This window comes from Phaseolus vulgaris, chromosome 7, assembly GCF_051622355.1.
Source record: "Phaseolus vulgaris cultivar YP4 chromosome 7, ASM5162235v1, whole genome shotgun sequence".
Taxonomy (NCBI): Eukaryota; Viridiplantae; Streptophyta; class Magnoliopsida; order Fabales; family Fabaceae; genus Phaseolus; species Phaseolus vulgaris.
In genome coordinates, this window is record NC_143504.1 from 1,127,709 (window position 1) to 1,145,966 (window position 18,258).

The window sequence follows — 18,258 nt, forward strand, 5'->3', positions numbered from 1 at the left end:
CTCACCTGAAACAAAAGCCTCCTCATTTTTTAACTAATTTTCTTATAAATTTAACTTTATTTATATATTAAATCAATTATTAAAAAAAGAAGAAGCATACCAGCACTTAACGCGTGTCACTCCAACGACTCTCACAAGGGCCTCAACGTAATTTCAACGCATATGATCCAGCTGTGAACACATTTACCAACGCCACCATGGCATGGGAATTTACCAAAACACCCTCCTTTTTTTCTTTTTCCATGCATGCCATCACAATTTCACAGCACAAACTCGCTGTAATCGTATTATCATTATTCTTCTATTATTATTATTTATTTTATTCGAAACAAAACCTCAATTTTTTTTAAAAAAAAAGAAAAAGAAAAAGAAAAAACAGAAAGCGAAGAAGAAGAAGAAGAAGAATCGAAGAAGGGTCGTAAACTTAAAAGGAAGAAATTAAGGTGTGGTACCTCTTTTTTGACCGAGTCAAACCACACGCCGCCGCCACCTCGCAACTCACAACCACCTCGACGGCGTTCAATACGACGTCGTTTCCTCAACAGAAGAGACAGAGGAGCTCGGGCTCTGAATTCTGTTCGATCTGTTTTCCAATTCTTCGTCGCAGCGAGTTAGTTGGAGGTGTTGCTGTGATCGGATATGATGGTTTCTCGGGGGCTGTTCGGGTGGTCCCCGCCGCACATACAGCCTCTCACGCCGGTCTCCGAGGTTTCGGAGCCGCCGGAGTCGCCGTCGCCGTACCTCGACCTCGGCGCCGAGACCTCCGCCTCGCAGCCGATGGAGGTCGAGGACGAGATGGAGGAGGCCGAGGAGATGGAGCCGCCGCCCGCCGCCGTTCCTTTCTCTCGCCTCTTCGCCTGCGCCGATCGCCTCGACTGGTTTCTCATGGTCGTCGGCTCCCTCGCCGCCGCGGCGCACGGCACCGCTCTCGTCGTTTACTTGCACTACTTCGCCAAGGTTCTCTGGGTTCCTCAGCTGGGTTCGCGGGATGAGCAGTTTCGGAGGTTCAAGGAGGTTCGATTTCGTTTCGTTTTCTATCGAAACCCTAGTTGTTGTTGTACGCTGCTTCTGGATTTTAATTAGCTTCTGATAATTTGATTTCGCTTAGCTTAGGCAGTGAAATTAAGTCTTGTGTACTGTGCTATTAGTTTTTGTAGCTTTAATCTCCATGGTTGCCGTGCTGTGTGAGGTAATTGAGCAATTAACTTTCATTGAAAGCTGACCTGACTCTACTAAGCATGGCATAGCCTAGTCCTTCCCTCCTTTCTCCCTTGTTAGTTTATTCCCTTTCTATAAGGGTTTATTGTACGGGTCAGAGTAGCTCGTGGATGGATCACCCAAGTCATCAGGGGCATGATGACACTCTGTTTAGGGTTCCAACTCAGCATTGGCAATTTGGCAAAAGTGTTGCGCTTATCCTCGGAATTAACCCTGTGTTTCAAATATATTTTTGCCTATCTTTCTGCAGTTATAAATTTACTTTGTTTGTGGGGTTAGATATCAACGATTTCATTAGTTGAACATTTAAAGAGTGATGCTAGAACATTAGCATGAGTAAAGGTGTTAAGAAAATGAGGAGACTGGGAATATGAAGACGTTGATTTGGGTGGCGAATTAGAGCCTGGTTTGTCCACCTGATGACTGATGAGATTCTCCAGGAGCATGCCACTTACTGGTTGGATATGAGAGACCTAGGCTAGAGCTACTTACTATTTAAAAAATTTCTTCCCTCTCATCTCAAGTTTACATAAATTGTTGATATAAGTTTCTGGGGTTATGTTGAAGGCAGGGCGAATTTTGGGTATAGGAAGGGATGGATAGGATGAATTTTTGTTTCTATTTGCCAAGAAAATTAAGTCTTGGGCGAAGGGCAAAACTTGACTAAGTTGAACAATAGGTAATAAGCAGAAGATAATAAAACATGCATTTCACCTAGGGTTTCATTGCATGACAATACTGTTAGAATTCCAAGTGAGTTTGTCCCACATTGAGTGGAATGAGCCTGAAGAGCAATATATAAGAAAGAAGACTCACATGCTCATTGCCTTAAGGTTTTGGGTTGGAAGTGGTGTCTTGACTTTCTTATATGAAATGCTCATGGCTTATTGGTGCCAAATCATCCCGACGTTTTCTTACAGAAAAAACCCTACAAACTGGATCGAACACGTGAGTAGTTGAATCTTGTATTGTTAGGATTCCTTGTATTGAAAGTCTTCTTGACAAGGGGTTTCAGGTAAGCGCATGGTTTTGAGTTGGAAGTGGTGTCTTGACTTTCTTGTATGAAATGCTCATGGCTCATTAGTACCAAATCACCCCGGCGTTTTCCGACAGAAAAAACCCTACAAATACAAAGGCACACAACTTAGAAGGGAACAATTTCTTCCATTATTCATAAATTTGATTAGTCATTTCTCTTTTCAGGTGCTATAAATACAGTAGTTCTATTAAGCAGAAAAACGTTAACACTTTTTAAATAGGATGGCTATGACTTATCCTCCTTGGAAGGAATTTTTAAACAACAAGCTAAGCCTAAATTGAACCCAAGATAATTTGCAAAGTAGACCTTGCATAGAAAGTTTCAAAATTTAACAATTATTATTGCCAAGTTGGAATATTACAATTATTGTTGCAATGCAAGTAAATAATATACACACTAGAACTTAACATTTTACAATTAAATTACTTTTGTGAGAAGTTGCACTGACAATAATTATGCAGAAGAAATTACATCATTTAGCATGGTTTAACCCACATGAATGAACAGTAGGTTTATGTTTTAAACAAGTTTCAACCAAGAATCTGAAGAGTATGGCTGTTCATTTTTGCACTGGTTAATTTAGTAGTTGAACCATATGACATCATAACTAGGAATTTTAATTATTTTTTGAGGCACATAGTTTGTAAACAAGATTTGAAAAATGGACTTATATGCTTATTTACTTATGTATTTTCTGCAGCTTGCTTTAACCATTGTTTATATTGCTGGAGGAGTTTTTGCTGCTGGTTGGATTGGTAAATTAATTTCATAGAATATTTCTTATTAGATGTTAAATTTAAGTTTAGTTCAATACTAATCTTTCTTGTTTAATAGAGGTTTCATGTTGGATTCTTACTGGAGAACGGCAGACTGCTGTGATCAGATCAAAATATGTCCAAGTATTACTTAACCAAGATATGAGTTTTTTTGATACATATGGAAATAATGGAGATATTGTGAGTCAAGTATTAAGTGATGTGCTGCTCATTCAGTCTGCTCTTAGTGAAAAGGTGCGTAGTGCTCTTGTTGTGTGTATATTCAGTATTCACTCCTTTGTAAATTTGTTATTCTTTCCAGAAAAATCTCAACTCATATTTCATACCGTGTGTATTGACTTTTGATGATGCAGGTTGGGAATTATATTCATAATATGGCAACATTCTTCAGTGGTCTTGTTATTGCTTTTATCAATTGTTGGCAGATTGCGTTGATAACATTAGCTACAGGTCCATTTATTGTTGCTGCAGGAGGAATATCAAATATATTCCTCCACAGGCTTGCCGAGAATATTCAAGATGCATATGCTGAAGCAGCCAGCATTGCTGAACAGGTTATTTATAGTTAAACTTCAATTCATTCCTGCGTTGAACCATTGATTGTAATGCACACACACACACACACACATATATATATATATTCAATTCAGATGTGATTTCGATTGATTTAAATTTTAATATTTTACTAAATACCAAAAGAAAGAAAGAATTTAACGTTTGAAAGTTTCTCATATCATGTATGGGATTCTGTATCTTTCATTGTAACATAATTCATCCTGTAACTGTATTTCAATTTGGGCTGTGCAGAGGTCTTTGATGTAATCAAATTTTATGTCTTTCTTTACCATGTTATGGAAATGAGACTTGCTTGAGATTGCTGTTACTCATATAGTATCCATGTTTTGATTGAAATAGAACTTGTCAGAAAGAAAAGAGAAAAAAAATACAACTAGGGGGGTTGATAAGATATTCTTCTAAAAAGAAAATTCTTTTTTTCTTTTTTTGATCAGCAATAAAAGAAAATTCTATTGCAGTAAGATTACCCAATTTTTTTTCATATCAGCAACTTCCTTCAAGCAGACACAAGCATAATGCCAAAGAGAAGTCAGGAACATATTTTAACATATTTAAAGCCACACAAACACCCTTAAATATGCCAGCATTCTGCTGCAACTAAAAAATGCAAGGCTGAAAGCTCGGTTTTTCTGACTGCATGTTGAGCATAGGTCATCCTTATTCTTTATTCCTTCAATTAGGAATTGAAAACTAGTCACAAATTTTTGAAATGGTCCTTGAAGTAAAATGCTTCTTGATTTTTGCTAGTAATTTCTTGTTTATAATTAAGAAATAGTTGTCTCTCTTAGACAATGTAGGTTTAAGCCTAACTCAACTTCACAAAATCGGCTTGCTAGGTGCGGATTACACCAGCTTAATACTATAATTTGGTCATATCTCTAATCGATATGAGATCTTAAATAATTTTTAATTGACAGATTATACCCATCTGAGTGTCATTTAGTTCATTGTGAATGAATTTTTTTTTGAGGTCTTTATTTATCTTTAAGTTTGGAGAATCAGTTCATTTATCTGTATTTTTACTTTAATGGTTTGAATTTGGTAAAGTTCTCATTATTGGATGAATCGTTTTAGCATAATCAGTTCTGAATATATATTTTCTTGTGATGCAGGCAGTTTCCTATATAAGGACCTTGTATGCATTTACAAATGAAACATTGTCTAAATATTCATATGCAACGTCACTTCAAGCTACTCTTAGATATGGTATATTAATAAGTCTTGTTCAAGGGCTTGGCCTTGGTTTTACTTATGGGCTTGCAATATGTTCTTGTGCATTACAACTCTGGGTTGGAAGGCTCCTGGTTATACATGGAAAAGCTCATGGTGGTGAAATTATAACAGCTCTGTTTGCTGTGATTCTAAGTGGCTTGTGAGCATCATAACCAACTTATATTTTTCTCTTAATTTGTTTTACTTTTTGCTTACAATTTTTTGTTAATTTGATTAAGGGGATTGAATCAAGCAGCGACAAATTTCTACTCATTTGATCAAGGGCGAATAGCTGCCTATAGACTATTTGAGATGATTAGCCGGTCATCCTCATCCTTTAATCATGATGGCAGTGCTCCAGCTTCTGTGCAAGGAAATATAGAGTTTCGGAATGTTTACTTCAGTTATCTTTCTCGCCCTGAAATCCCTATCTTGAGTGGGTTTTATCTCACTGTTCCTGCTAAAAAGACTGTGGCACTTGTTGGAAGAAATGGCTCTGGAAAAAGTAGTATTATTCCCCTTATGGAGCGTTTCTATGATCCTACTTTAGGTAATTTTTCCCCATCATTAGTGAAAATTTGTTCTAAATCACATCTAAAACATTTTATATATATTTTCATATTTAAATAAATTTACCCATCTGTGGTTCAGGGGAAGTTCTTTTAGATGGTGAAAATATAAAGAATATGAAACTGGAATGGTTAAGGAGTCAAATAGGACTGGTTACCCAGGAACCTGCTTTACTCAGTTTGAGTATAAGAGACAACATTGCTTATGGCAGAGATACCACCATGGATCAAATTGAAGAGGCTGCTAAAATAGCTCATGCACATACCTTTATCAGCTCATTAGATAAAGGTTATGACACACAGGTGAATCTTGATTGAAATGATCATATGAAACCTATGTTGTTTTGGATGATCGTATTTCAATTATATCCTTGTTGGTATTCACCTCCTAAACTAGGGTTCTGTCTTTCAGGTTGGCAGGGCCGGTCTAGCTTTAACAGAAGAACAGAAAATAAAGCTTTCTATTGCAAGAGCTGTGCTTTTAAATCCATCCATTCTTCTTCTTGATGAGGTTACTGGTGGACTTGATTTTGAGGCTGAGAGGTCTGTTCAGGAGGCTCTGGATCTGCTAATGTTGGGACGCTCAACAATAATAATTGCTCGAAGGCTTAGTCTTATAAAGAATGCTGATTATATAGCTGTCATGGAGGATGGTCAACTTGTTGAAATGGGTACTCACGATGAGTTACTGACCCTGGATGGCTTATATGCAGAGCTTCTTCGATGTGAAGAGGCCACAAAACTTCCTAAGAGGTTTGATACCGCCTCAAATCATGCTTCAACTTTTGCCGTGCACTTTTTTGTTTGTGGAGAATATAACATGACTTTTAAAATACAGATATTGTGATGGTTGAGGCGGCATAGTCTGTTAATGTTTTACTATAATAATAAACCAATAATTGTTACACAATGGTTTGAGATCAGTGTATTTTTTATAATTTGCAAGATTTCATCATTTGCATGGTGAAAAATCACTTTTTTTTGTTCATCATCCAGGATGCCTGTTCGCAACTACAAGGAGACTGCAACTTTCCAAATTGAGAAGGATTCTTCAGAAAGTCACAGCTTCAAAGAACCTTCATCTCCTAAAATGATAAAGTCACCCTCTCTTCAGAGAGTTTCTGCCATATTTCGGCCTTCGGATGGCTTCTTTAATTCACAAGAATCACCAAAAATTCGGAGCCCACCGTCTGAGAAGATGATGGAAAATGGGCAATCTTTAGATTCAGCAGATAAGGAGCCATCAATAAAAAGGCAGGATAGTTTTGAAATGAGACTACCAGAGTTACCCAGGATTGATGTTCAATGTGTGCATCGCCAAAAGTCAAATGGCTCTGACCCAGAATCCCCTGTTTCACCTCTTTTAACATCTGATCCTAAAAATGAACGCTCCCATTCGCAGACTTTTAGCAGGCCTGATAGTCATTCTGGTGATCTTTCAGTGAAAATGACCGAAACAAAGGATGCGAGGCATCGAAAACAACCCTCAATTTGGAGGCTAGCAGAACTTAGTTTTGCAGAGTGGCTTTATGCTGTGTTAGGAAGCACAGGTGCTGCTATCTTTGGTTCTTTCAATCCCCTTCTTGCTTATGTTATTGGTCTGGTGGTGACAGATTACTATAAAATTGATGAAGAACATCACTTCCAAAGGGAGATAGACAAATGGTGCTTGATCATTGCTGGCATGGGTATTGTGACAGTTGTTGCCAACTTTTTACAGCATTTCTACTTTGGTATAATGGGGGAGAAAATGACAGAAAGAGTTAGGAGAATGATGTTCTCAGGTGTGTAGATTTGAAGTATTTATTACTTTAAAAGATAAACAATTTGGACTTCTGCCCTATACTTAAATTGTTTTAATAACATTGCAGCCATGCTTCGCAATGAAACTGGATGGTTTGATGTAGAGGAAAATAGTGCTGACAATCTATCGATGCGCTTGGCCAATGATGCTACATTTGTGCGAGCGGCTTTCAGTAACCGTCTTTCTATATTTATACAGGACAGTGCTGCAGTTATTGTTGCATTTCTCATTGGTGTTTTGCTGCACTGGCGATTAGCACTTGTGGCTTTAGCAACACTTCCAGTTCTTTGTGTGTCTGCCGTTGCCCAGGTTTGCAACTGCTTTTCTTATTTTGCCATGTAATTTTGTCAGGTTGTTGGATTGAACTTGTATTTCTTTTTTGTGTCAACAGTCAGTAAAAAAATTAAGCCTCTTGCAAAATTCTTTGTTTTTGAAATTCATATTTTCCACATCTTCGTATCAACAACAGCCATGTATTTTCGCACTAAGTGGGTTGGTCTGTTATCTTTTTTCCCATTACTGTGAATTATAAGGGATGTTAGTTGAATAATTGCTAGTGATTATGACCAATTAATATAATGTGTCTCCTTTGCCTCATGAATGTCGAGAATGCAAAAACAAATCCAAAAACCATGAAATGCCTTGGAGTCTGTGTATGTGCAAGACTAGCTAATGTATAAAAGGAAAAGGCTGATTTAGGAAAAATGGCACTGTTTCACTTTGTGTATCAGTGCATATCTCGCTCTCTTTTGTATTATTTATCTGTGTATATTTCACTGTGAAGTTAAAAACAATGTTTCATTCATGTCATCAAATACTGAAAGTAAAGCATTTAATTGTGATTGCTTTAACAAATTTTATATTGAAGTTATCTGTGGCATTGCAATAATTTCAATTATAAATGTATCTTTTTGTGCTAGAGTTATCAATGGTCTGTAATTAGTGTAATTTGGCAGTGTCTTTACTAGTTTTATTCTTAAGACAGATTTAATATTTTTCCTTTGGAAATCAAAGTTTTGTTACATTTTATTCCCTTGCAGGATCAAGGGTACCATTATTGAATGCTACTTATACCTCTTCATGGGGGTTTCATTTTCATTTATGGAAATTCTTATTTATGTCAATTTATGTTTAATTCAATTACTAAAGCTAACGGACCTGCTTTTGCTAACTTTTGTGAATGACTGTTGATAATGCTGGCTATGCATAATGATGTTTTTATTAATTTGCTTTTGTGGTTAGCATGATGCATGTGTTAAACAATCTCCTTAATCTTGCAGAAATTGTGGCTTGCTGGATTTTCAAAGGGCATACAAGAAATGCACAGAAAGGCATCTTTGGTTCTTGAAGACGCAGTTAGGAATATTTACACTGTTGTTGCATTTTGTGCTGGTAATAAGGTGATGGAACTCTACCAGTTACAGTTAAATAAAATATTTAAGAAAAGCTTTCTTCATGGAGTGGCCATTGGTTTTGCATTTGGCTTTTCACAGTTTCTGCTCTTTGCATGTAATGCTCTTCTACTTTGGTACACTGCAATATGTGTAAATAAGGAATATGTGGAGATGCCTACCGCTCTCAAGGAGTACATGGTTTTCTCATTTGCTACATTTGCCCTTGTGGAGCCTTTTGGGTTGGCTCCTTACATACTTAAGCGACGTAAATCTCTCATATCAGTGTTTGAAATTATTGATCGTGTGCCTAAGATTGATCCGGATGATAGCAAAGCAACGAAGCCACCCAATGTGTATGGGAGCATTGAGTTGAAAAATGTTGATTTTTGTTATCCTTCTCGGCCAGAAGTGTTGGTATTAAGCAATTTTAGCCTCAAAGTCAACGGAGGACAAACAATTGCTGTAGTGGGAGTTTCAGGATCAGGGAAGAGTACAGTAATATCTTTGATCGAGAGATTCTATGATCCAGTTTCTGGCCAAGTTTTGCTAGATGGGAGGGATCTAAAGCAATATAATTTGAGATGGTTGAGGAGCCACCTTGGTCTAGTTCAGCAGGAACCCATTATCTTCTCAACAACCATAAGGGAAAACATCATATATGCCAGGCATAATGCCAGTGAAGCTGAAATAAAGGAGGCTGCAAGAATAGCAAATGCGCATCACTTCATCAGTAGCTTGCCTCATGGTTATGACACTCATGTTGGGATGAGAGGTGTTGACTTAACTCCCGGACAAAAACAGAGAATTGCAATTGCAAGGGTAATTCTTAAAAATGCTCCTATTTTGTTGCTGGACGAAGCTAGTTCCTCAATTGAATCTGAGTCAAGCCGAGTGGTGCAAGAGGCTCTAGACACCCTAATAATGGGAAACAAAACCACTATTTTAATAGCACACAGAGCTGCAATGATGAGGCACGTGGACAACATAGTAGTTCTAAATGGAGGAAGGATAGTTGAGGAGGGGACCCATGATTCATTGGTGGCAAAAAATGGTCTGTATGTCCGATTAATGCAACCTCATTTTGGTAAGGCTTTGCGTCAGCACCGACTTGTTTAGAATGGGAGTATCCAACGTGAGTAGTTGCAGCTAATGTTGGTTGGTTCATGAGAATTGTTTCATAAACTACTTGAGTTGAATGACTGATGATTGCAGCACCTGATGGAACTTTCCAATGTCAGGTGGAGGCTCGCCTGTAGCAAGAATGGGAGTATTGGATCAGCACTCAGGCATTAGCAGGCATAGGAAGAGGGTGCTGTGGCAGGGATAGTGTAGGATTTGAATATAGAAATCTGGAATTTGGTTGATTTGAGTATTGAAGCTGTGTATGCGTATTCTTTTGGAGGCAAGCAGTTTAGGCTGACCCAAGGTGTTGTCTCCACGGTATATTGATTTTGTTTTCCGACGAGAGGAAGGCGGCGGAATCAACACTAATTCAGCTGAGTTACTCTTGTATTCTATTGGACTTCCTTTTCACTCTTCCACTCTCTCAAGCGTGGATCATCAACTTGTTCACTCTGTACTTTTTCTTCATTTGTGAAAATTGTAGAATACAGTCTCCAGTGTTGTAAAACCTCTGTATATACATAGCCATAGTTTAGAAGCAGTTCCTTTTAGTGTTTGAATTACACGAGTTCTTGAGTTTTTTTGTCCTTAGATTATAGATGCAGATTTCCACGTGTATTTTTGCCAACTAGTTTCATACATTCTTATAGTTGTTTATCTTAATTAATTTGCTATTTTTTGTGTTGAACTAATAAACTTACAAACAGACAATTGGAAATGTGGGATTTACATAGCTTTTAAGGAACCAATCTTCTGTTCTACATTTCGTGGGAACTCATGATTCTTAATAATCATTTTTAAGGTTCTTTTCTCCCAGAAACGTGATGTTCACAATTTGTCAGATTTGGTTTTATTTCTTCTAATAATTATACAATCTAATTAGTCTAATAGTTTCCCTGACAATTTTTTTTTAACGTTATGATTTGTCACCCCAAATCCACTTGGAGAGATTTTTCATCTGGAACATGTTTCCACAGAGATCACCGGGTAACAAGAAAAATGTCATTCTGACGATGGCTTGAAAAAAAAATACAAAACAAACCACAAAAGAGGATACAAAAATGTTTCACAAAATAGGTATAGAAGGAAAAAAGGAGAACAATTCTTCCAAAGAAAAAAATTACAAACAAACAATGCATAATTATAACCATCAAATAAGCATAAAAGATGAAGAATATATTTAGAAGAAAGGTTCAGAAAAAGCCTTGATTGAAGCGCACCCTTTGCCTTCAAAATATGATTCGTTCTTCAGCTGGCTCAATCTTTATAGGAAAAGATCCTTAAACTTATTAGGGTAGCAGAATTTTAAGGAAGATAAGTCTTTTCTCCTTGTTTTTGTATGCATCATGTGTAAACCCTAAGAAAGGCTATTAACTTAACCTTCACAAAAATAGTTGGATCTGTCAAGTTGAATTCCTGAAAAGCAGGGATCACGATGATGTAGTTTTCATCTTAAAAACCATATTCGATAACAATATATTTTTTACTCCTGAATCCTAATTATAAGAGAGGAGGAACAAATTGGGTTTGTTTGCACCACCACGTAACACGTGTCCTGCTCCATTATTGGTATTAATTAATGCTATAAAGAATACAATTATTATATTTACTCTGATATACATATATTTAAAATCAAACTTCATCTGTAGGCACATTTAAACACTTCAGATGTCAAGAAGCCTGAAAGAGTCTGCTACCACTTTAAGCTCATCTCTTACTCTTTTCCATCGCCTTTCATTGGCTCCCACAATTAAAGTGTAGTACCTTCCTGCAAAAGGTCCATGTTGTTTGTTAGTTATATAACATATATACTGAACACTGATACGATACAAATACGGAGATAATCTTAAAAATGTAGGACATAAAAATATAAATATATATATTGTATAATTATAAATTATATGAATAGACAATAAAAATTTATGTGCATAAGTTATGTTTTAATTTTTTAACAGAAAGATATTTGGTTAAAAATGATTTGTTTTTTATTTTTATAATGAAAATTTATATAATAAGTTTGAGATGTTAAAAAATTAATGTATTTCTTATTTTTAAAATAATGTTAGAACTGTACTAAAATTATTAAAAATTCAATAAATATTTTTTGAATTGGATACTACACTAATACGTATCGTACTAGTGTCGTATCCGACATGGACACCCATTTAAAACACGTGTTCGAGTCTAGTCACAAATTGAGATAGTTGGTTACTTACCATTTCCTATAGCAATTGTTGCAATGGAGGCACTGGAGTAGTTTGGTGATGTAAGTATGTATTCAAAGGTATAGTAATGTTTTCCATCTATGGTTTTCTGCATTCACAAGTCAAAAATACTTGTTACTTCACTAAGACACATACTTCATACAAAAAAAACATTGTGAAAAAGTAAAGAAGAAACCTCCTCCATGCCATTTATTGTTGGTATTTGGTTTGGTGCAGCATATCTATGCTTCACCAAAAAGTATATGACCTGGTTAAGATACAAACTGGTAAGTGTAAAGCACACTACAGAGTTCAGAAAATAACATCAGAACACACTTTTGCAGCATCACCTCTTCCATAGGACCCAAATCTCTTATGTCTTTCTTCTCTGTTGGTATAAATCTCACCCTTACATTCTGTAACTGTAGGAGTTTGTCTTTGAATGCAGAATCATGAGCCAAGAAGTCAAATTCCTAGGGAGACGAGATACATTCAAACTTGTAGAAAATTAGTTTATATATAATGATTTTGTATGGTTGTGAATAGAGTTTGTGATAAGATTAACATGGTTCTTATTTCTCACCTTCCAATCTCTGGGATATACATAAGAATACCCATCTTCATAGTCCACAAAAGCTTGGTATCTGTCTGGTTTTTCTACGGAAGAAAGGGTAATGAAACTCCAAAATTTCAGAAGACCATGCTATGACTACTCTCTCAGTTTAGCATATGAACAAAGATCCTTTTGGTGAAGTGAAACTTAATAACACAAATTATTATCACATCAGCAAGTATGAATACCTCTAGCAAATGCCAAATTTGTCAGTTGTAAATTTGCAGTTAAAGCTCCAATTCCCAACAATAGTGGTCTTCTCTGGAAGTGGCCTGAAAATCATAAAAGACATTCAACAAGTCATTTCAAAATCCAGTACTACAGAAGATAATGTTCTGATTTTTCACCAAAAACAAAAAAAACTAGGAAATAGTTCAATTTTCTGAATGCAAGCTGTTTCAGTTCTACTTATATTACTGTCTCAGCCACAGTAAATTCATTTCAGAGCAAGATTTAATGAAGAATTGAAGATAGATTTATGGTTTTTGACTTGCAAGGACATTGAATTATTCCTTGTAAAGTGAAATTGATTTGAGGTCCCAGAGTGTTGATTATCATTGATTTTGGTGTGGTTGAAATTGACATAATCTGAAGCACTTTTGCACTAGGAAAGTGAGTTTAGGTGCTTACTTTCTCCAGTGGAGGTTGTCTCCAATGCACAAAAGGCAGTGTTGTTTGGAGATGAAGTTGCAGTGTTGCAAGGCAAATGGTTTGATTGTGGCAAGTTTAGCTGAAACAGTGGAAAGCAGGGTGCATGAACAGGAGTTGAGTACAGAGAAGAACATTGTGTTAGTGAAATAGAAAGAATTTGTGTGACAGACCTTAGGGGAGAAAGAGGGTGAAATCCAAGTGAAAGAGGAGGAAGAAAGTATCATAGTTGAAAGTGGTTTAGAGCTTCACTTCTGAGATAGTGTATGCTGTACCATAGAATTTAAGCCTTTTGATGTGGCTAGAAGCCTGTGACCATATATCACAACCAAACATTTTTCTCTTTTTCATTCAACATCTCATTGGATAATTCCACTTATGCCACAATGGGACAATTATTTATTGGGCATTTTTTATGCACCCCCATACATTTTTTTTTTTTCTGGATCTTCATAAATATGAAATTCTCATTTTTGTCATTTCCAAATTGTTCTATCCGAAGGTTAAAAGTGTTTCTAATTATGCAATCTAAAATTAATTTTTGGTTTTCAAATTAGACAATATCAAACTCATTCTTTCTAAAACAAATTTTTTAGATTCTGGAATCCGAAAGTTAGCTTTGGTTTCCAAATTATACAATATCAAAGTCATTCTTTCTAAGACAAATCTTTTTGGATTCCATAATCTGAAAATTAGCTTTCGGATTGCATAACTCAATCCATCATCTTAACTTCTTTTTCAACAATATTTATTATCGAGAAGAAAATTACCACCAACATCGAACTCCTCGCTAACAACCTTGATATCTCTCTCGCTGTCGCAACTTTCAACTTAGGACGCGACTTCAACCCCTACTCACCCATTTTTCGATGAAGAAGGTCACGTGGCTTTTGGATTGTAGATATTATGTAAATAAAAAGTTAAAATTTCAAATTATGTGATATAGAAACTTTTTAGATTGAGTAATTCATAAGAAATTTTGACTTAAGAATTATACAATCACAGAAGAAAAATTGAAAATTTTCATAATTGTGGGGTGTAGAAGAAATACATGGAGGTGCAAGAAAAAATGTCTTTATATGTTTAGAGTTAAGGTGGAGTGGGCTTGCTGAGAAGACTGTTACTTCCTGCACCTCCATATCTTCTTATGCTACTTCTATACACAACATGAAAATACATTTTTATCATTCTTGTGCCACCTCCATAGAATAACTTCCGGACTATGTAATCCGGAAACGTATTTGAAAAAATACTTCCGGATTATATAATCCGGAAGTTAAAAAAGACTTCTGAATTATGTAATCCAGAAAGTAATCATGCATCTCAAAAAAGGCTTCCGGATTATATAATCCAAAAACTAATTACAAATTTGAAAAATAACTTTCGGATTATGTAATCCAGAATACTACAGAGGGGTATTTTTGGAAATACGAAAATCTATGGAGGTGCGAGAAGAAGGTATGGAGGTGCAGGAAGAAGCAGCCTGCTGAGAAATGCTCATGATCACGAAGATGAGTTTAGGGCTTCTCAAAAAAATTGGGTGCTTCTATTTGCACCTCACCTTTTGTTTTCTCGCACGTACTGTCAATATTTTTCAGAGCTTTTGACAAAACTACCCCTTTTACAGTCAAGAGTATTTTTTTTTTATATAGAAGAAGAGAAAGAGTAGATAAAATGAGTGAAGGACCCAATCACTCATATAAATATATAGAGAGATGAATGTATATATAATCACAACTCTTATTAAATGTTACATTATTTGATTATTTTTTTCAAAATTCTAAATTTAACATGAATAATTATAATGATAAGATATCATAATTTAGTTGGAATTGAAAAAAATTACACAAGTTGGTCCTTTATTTAAATAGCATATCTATAATTGAAAATGAAACTAATACGTAAACATAGAAGAAAGTCCAACCTATTAATTTGAACACACATTTAAAAATATCATTAAAGTTTAAACCAGTAACTGTTGATACGTAAACACTTTTATATTATCAACTAATTTGAAATTATGGTTCGTAATAAAGTCAACCAATTTATCATTATTTATAATCGGACAACGATTTAAAATTATTTTACACATAACTTATTTTTCTCAGGAGAAAAAGTATTATGCAGTGACATTTGACCATCATTAGTTTTAAGATTACGTGAATGATTATGGTCGATGTAAAACTTTATTATATGTGTTGTTTATCATATAAGATTAATTCTCAAGTTTCATGGTAAATTAGAACAACACAGTCACTGAGAGATCAATTATTCATGCATGCACAAAGATTAATTTTGATGAATTAATTAAACCTTAGGGAATAACACGTACCAAGAAGATGAGTGGCTATCTCATGCATGCATGCAGTTACATGTGCATGAAATCACAGCCACAAATGTGTCAAAAGTGGAACCAGTTATTGGTATGAAGTCAGAAAAAAGTGATTCCATGCAGCAAGACCCTCTTCTTCCGTTGCATAACGTGATTCTGCACAGTATTACCGGGTACAATTGGACCGTTTCCTTAGCCTTTGGTTTTGTTATTTGAAGAGCAAACAAAGCTCACACAACACAATTTCATGCACACTCTTAACCAAACTAATAAGAAAGAAGCACACACTCACAACACAACACAACACAATTCCTTAGCTAATGGCAGTGTACAGAATTGCAATTGGGTCCCCCAGAGAGGCCAGCAATCCTGCTGCCATCAAAGCAGCAGTTGCTGAGTTCTTCTCAATGCTCATTTTTGTTTTTGCAGGGCAAGGCTCTGGCATGGCCTACAGTGAGTACCTTAACTATGTGTTTTGTTTTATCCTCTTTTTTGAATCTATCATTGTTGCTGTTATACATGGATAATATGTTATGTGCAGCATATTTTTTACTTTTATAATAATCATGTTACCTGACAACAATTTTGTCTGTTAAACTTTATAGTTGTCTGGAACGTTGTGGTTTTTTTTGCAGGGTTAAGTGGTTGTTTGGAAAGTGTTCTAGTGTATGGTTATTTTAGTTTTTTTATATGGGTTTGATATGTATGTATTGTTGGTGATAGAAAAAACTTTATAATTGACATGTTTTGTGTTTGATGGATTGTGAGGATTTTAGGATTGTATGGCATGTTTGGTGAGAAGTTGTTGTGGCAGGTAAACTTACAGGGAATGGACCTGCAACTCCTGATGGTCTTGTACTTGCATCATTGTCTCATGCATTTGGGCTATTTGTGGCGGTTTCTGTGGGGGCAAACATTTCTGGTGGCCATGTGAACCCTGCAGTCACATTTGGTGCTTTCATTGGAGGAAACATAACCCTCTTGAAAAGTATTCTCTATTGGATTGCACAGTTACTTGGTTCAGTTGTTGCTTGCTTTCTTCTCAACTACACTACTGGTGGAATGGTAAATCCAATCCTATTTCATTTTCACTTTAATCCAACAAATTGGTGACACTTTCCATGATCCAAATAGATAAGTGGATGCAAATCTCACCCAAATCAGTTTTATGAGGTTGAGTTAGACTTAAATTTCATTTCTTAATATGGTATTAGAACCATTTCGAACTTATCCTACCGATTATTTGTTGAACTTATCATACCATGAGCTATAATCATTCATAATATATAGTCTCACGCACGAGTTGGTAATCTCAGTATGAAAGAATTTGTTGAAAATCTCACATTAACTAGAGATTAAAACATTTCATAATATATAAATGGATTCAAACCTTATCTTATAAATCAGTTTTATGAGATTGAGCTAAACTTAAAACTTTTTAATAATAGTATTGATTGTGTTGTGCAGGAAACAACAGGTTTTTCTCTGTCATCTGGGGTGTCAGTGTGGAATGCACTAGTTTTTGAGATTGTGATGACTTTTGGTCTGGTGTACACAGTTTATGCCACAGCAGTGGATCCAAAGAGGGGGAATGTGGGTGTTGTGGCCCCATTAGCAATTGGGCTTGTTGTGGGTGCCAACATCTTGGTTGGTGGGGCTTTTGATGGAGCATCAATGAACCCAGCAGTTTCCTTTGGGCCAGCCCTGGTTAGCTGGTCATGGACCCATCACTGGGTCTATTGGTTTGGCCCATTCATTGGTTCAGCTGCTGCTGCCATTCTCTATGATAACATCTTCATTGGTGATGATGGTCATGAACCCCTTGCAAGTAGTGATTTCTAGATTTTTCTTTTACTTCTATTTGAAGAAATAATTTTGCTTAGAATGTTTGTAGAAAACGAAATCACAAGACTCAAATTCAATCTTGTAGTTATACACTTCAAATTCTTGTGTGGATGAAAAGGACATTCCTCTGACAAAAGGGCCAAGTAGTTTCTTCACAAAATTTTAACCAAATTAAAAACGATGGAAAATTACTTGCATTCCTTTGAATCTGCAATTACTTCTCATGCACGTCTTGTAACTATTCTTAATCTCTTTCAAATTGACGATTAAAGTATGTTTAGCCTTCTCAAAATGATGATTAAATAATTTGGAACACATTAATCAATTAACAAAAATAATTATGATTCACCTTACACTGCGTGTCTCTTGCCATATGACAGGATAACCTTAAATTCTTGTACGAGAACATTTTACTCATGAAAATGTTTTATAAAGAACAGTATCCAAAGACTAATATCCTAAAAATATAAATATGAAATAAAATAAAGTAGGTTATTATTACAATATTTATCGTATTGGTATACCGAGTATTTTCCTTAAACATTGAAAAACTTTTTTTTTAAGTGTACTTTCCGATTAATAGTCGAAATCCGATCACGAGAAGTGAAAGATCAAGGAAGAAAACATGGTCACAAACAAAAGAAATTACCAAGTCAATAAGAAATGTTAATGTCTCAACCCCCACTACAAGAAAATCATGAAATAGAAACCCATTTTTAGAGACTAAAATAATTAGTTACAATAGTAACTAAATTAGAAACCATTTTAGAAACTAAAAAAAAAATAGTTTCTAAATTAGTTTCTATTATTGTTAAATAGTTTCTAAATTGGTATCTAATTAGCAATCAAAATTTTTGCTACCAATTTTAGAAACTAAATAATTGGTAGTTAAAACCTTGGTTGCTA

General features: G+C 35.5%; 3 protein-coding genes across 4 annotated transcripts; 2 read left to right on the forward strand and 1 right to left on the reverse strand.

Annotated features, from left to right (window-relative positions):
- Positions 1 to 269: 269 nt before the first annotated feature.
- LOC137829808 (ABC transporter B family member 20) lies at positions 270 to 10,398 on the forward strand. 2 transcript variants are annotated; one of them, XM_068636736.2, is made up of 12 exons: positions 358 to 1,014; positions 2,958 to 3,012; positions 3,092 to 3,267; positions 3,387 to 3,587; positions 4,722 to 4,981; positions 5,061 to 5,371; positions 5,473 to 5,693; positions 5,803 to 6,143; positions 6,387 to 7,174; positions 7,262 to 7,503; positions 8,475 to 9,720; positions 9,827 to 10,398. In XM_068636736.2, exons 1-11 carry the CDS (start codon positions 640 to 642, stop codon positions 9,702 to 9,704), a joined length of 4,200 nt encoding a protein of 1,399 aa, XP_068492837.1. In that variant the 5' UTR covers positions 358 to 639; the 3' UTR covers positions 9,705 to 9,720; positions 9,827 to 10,398. The 2 variants fall into 2 exon arrangements, with proteins under 2 accessions (XP_068492836.1, XP_068492837.1); XM_068636735.2 differs by having other exon boundaries at positions 270 to 1,014; positions 8,475 to 10,398.
- Positions 10,399 to 11,236: 838 nt separating this feature from the next.
- PNSL1 (PsbP-like protein 2) lies at positions 11,237 to 13,543 on the reverse strand. The gene is made up of 8 exons (XM_068636740.1): positions 13,349 to 13,543; positions 13,158 to 13,257; positions 12,716 to 12,799; positions 12,498 to 12,571; positions 12,265 to 12,387; positions 12,111 to 12,182; positions 11,927 to 12,023; positions 11,237 to 11,478 (listed from the first exon to the last, which is right to left on the reverse strand). The coding sequence occupies exons 1-8, from the start codon at positions 13,400 to 13,402 to the stop codon at positions 11,375 to 11,377; spliced, it is 708 nt and encodes a 235-aa protein (XP_068492841.1). The 5' UTR covers positions 13,403 to 13,543; the 3' UTR covers positions 11,237 to 11,374.
- Positions 13,544 to 15,602: 2,059 nt separating this feature from the next.
- Positions 15,603 to 17,528, forward strand: LOC137829810 (aquaporin TIP1-3). Its single transcript, XM_068636739.2, has 3 exons — positions 15,603 to 15,960; positions 16,322 to 16,572; positions 16,975 to 17,528. The coding sequence occupies exons 1-3, from the start codon at positions 15,828 to 15,830 to the stop codon at positions 17,347 to 17,349; spliced, it is 759 nt and encodes a 252-aa protein (XP_068492840.1). The 5' UTR covers positions 15,603 to 15,827; the 3' UTR covers positions 17,350 to 17,528.
- The last annotated feature ends 730 nt before the right edge of the window (positions 17,529 to 18,258 follow it).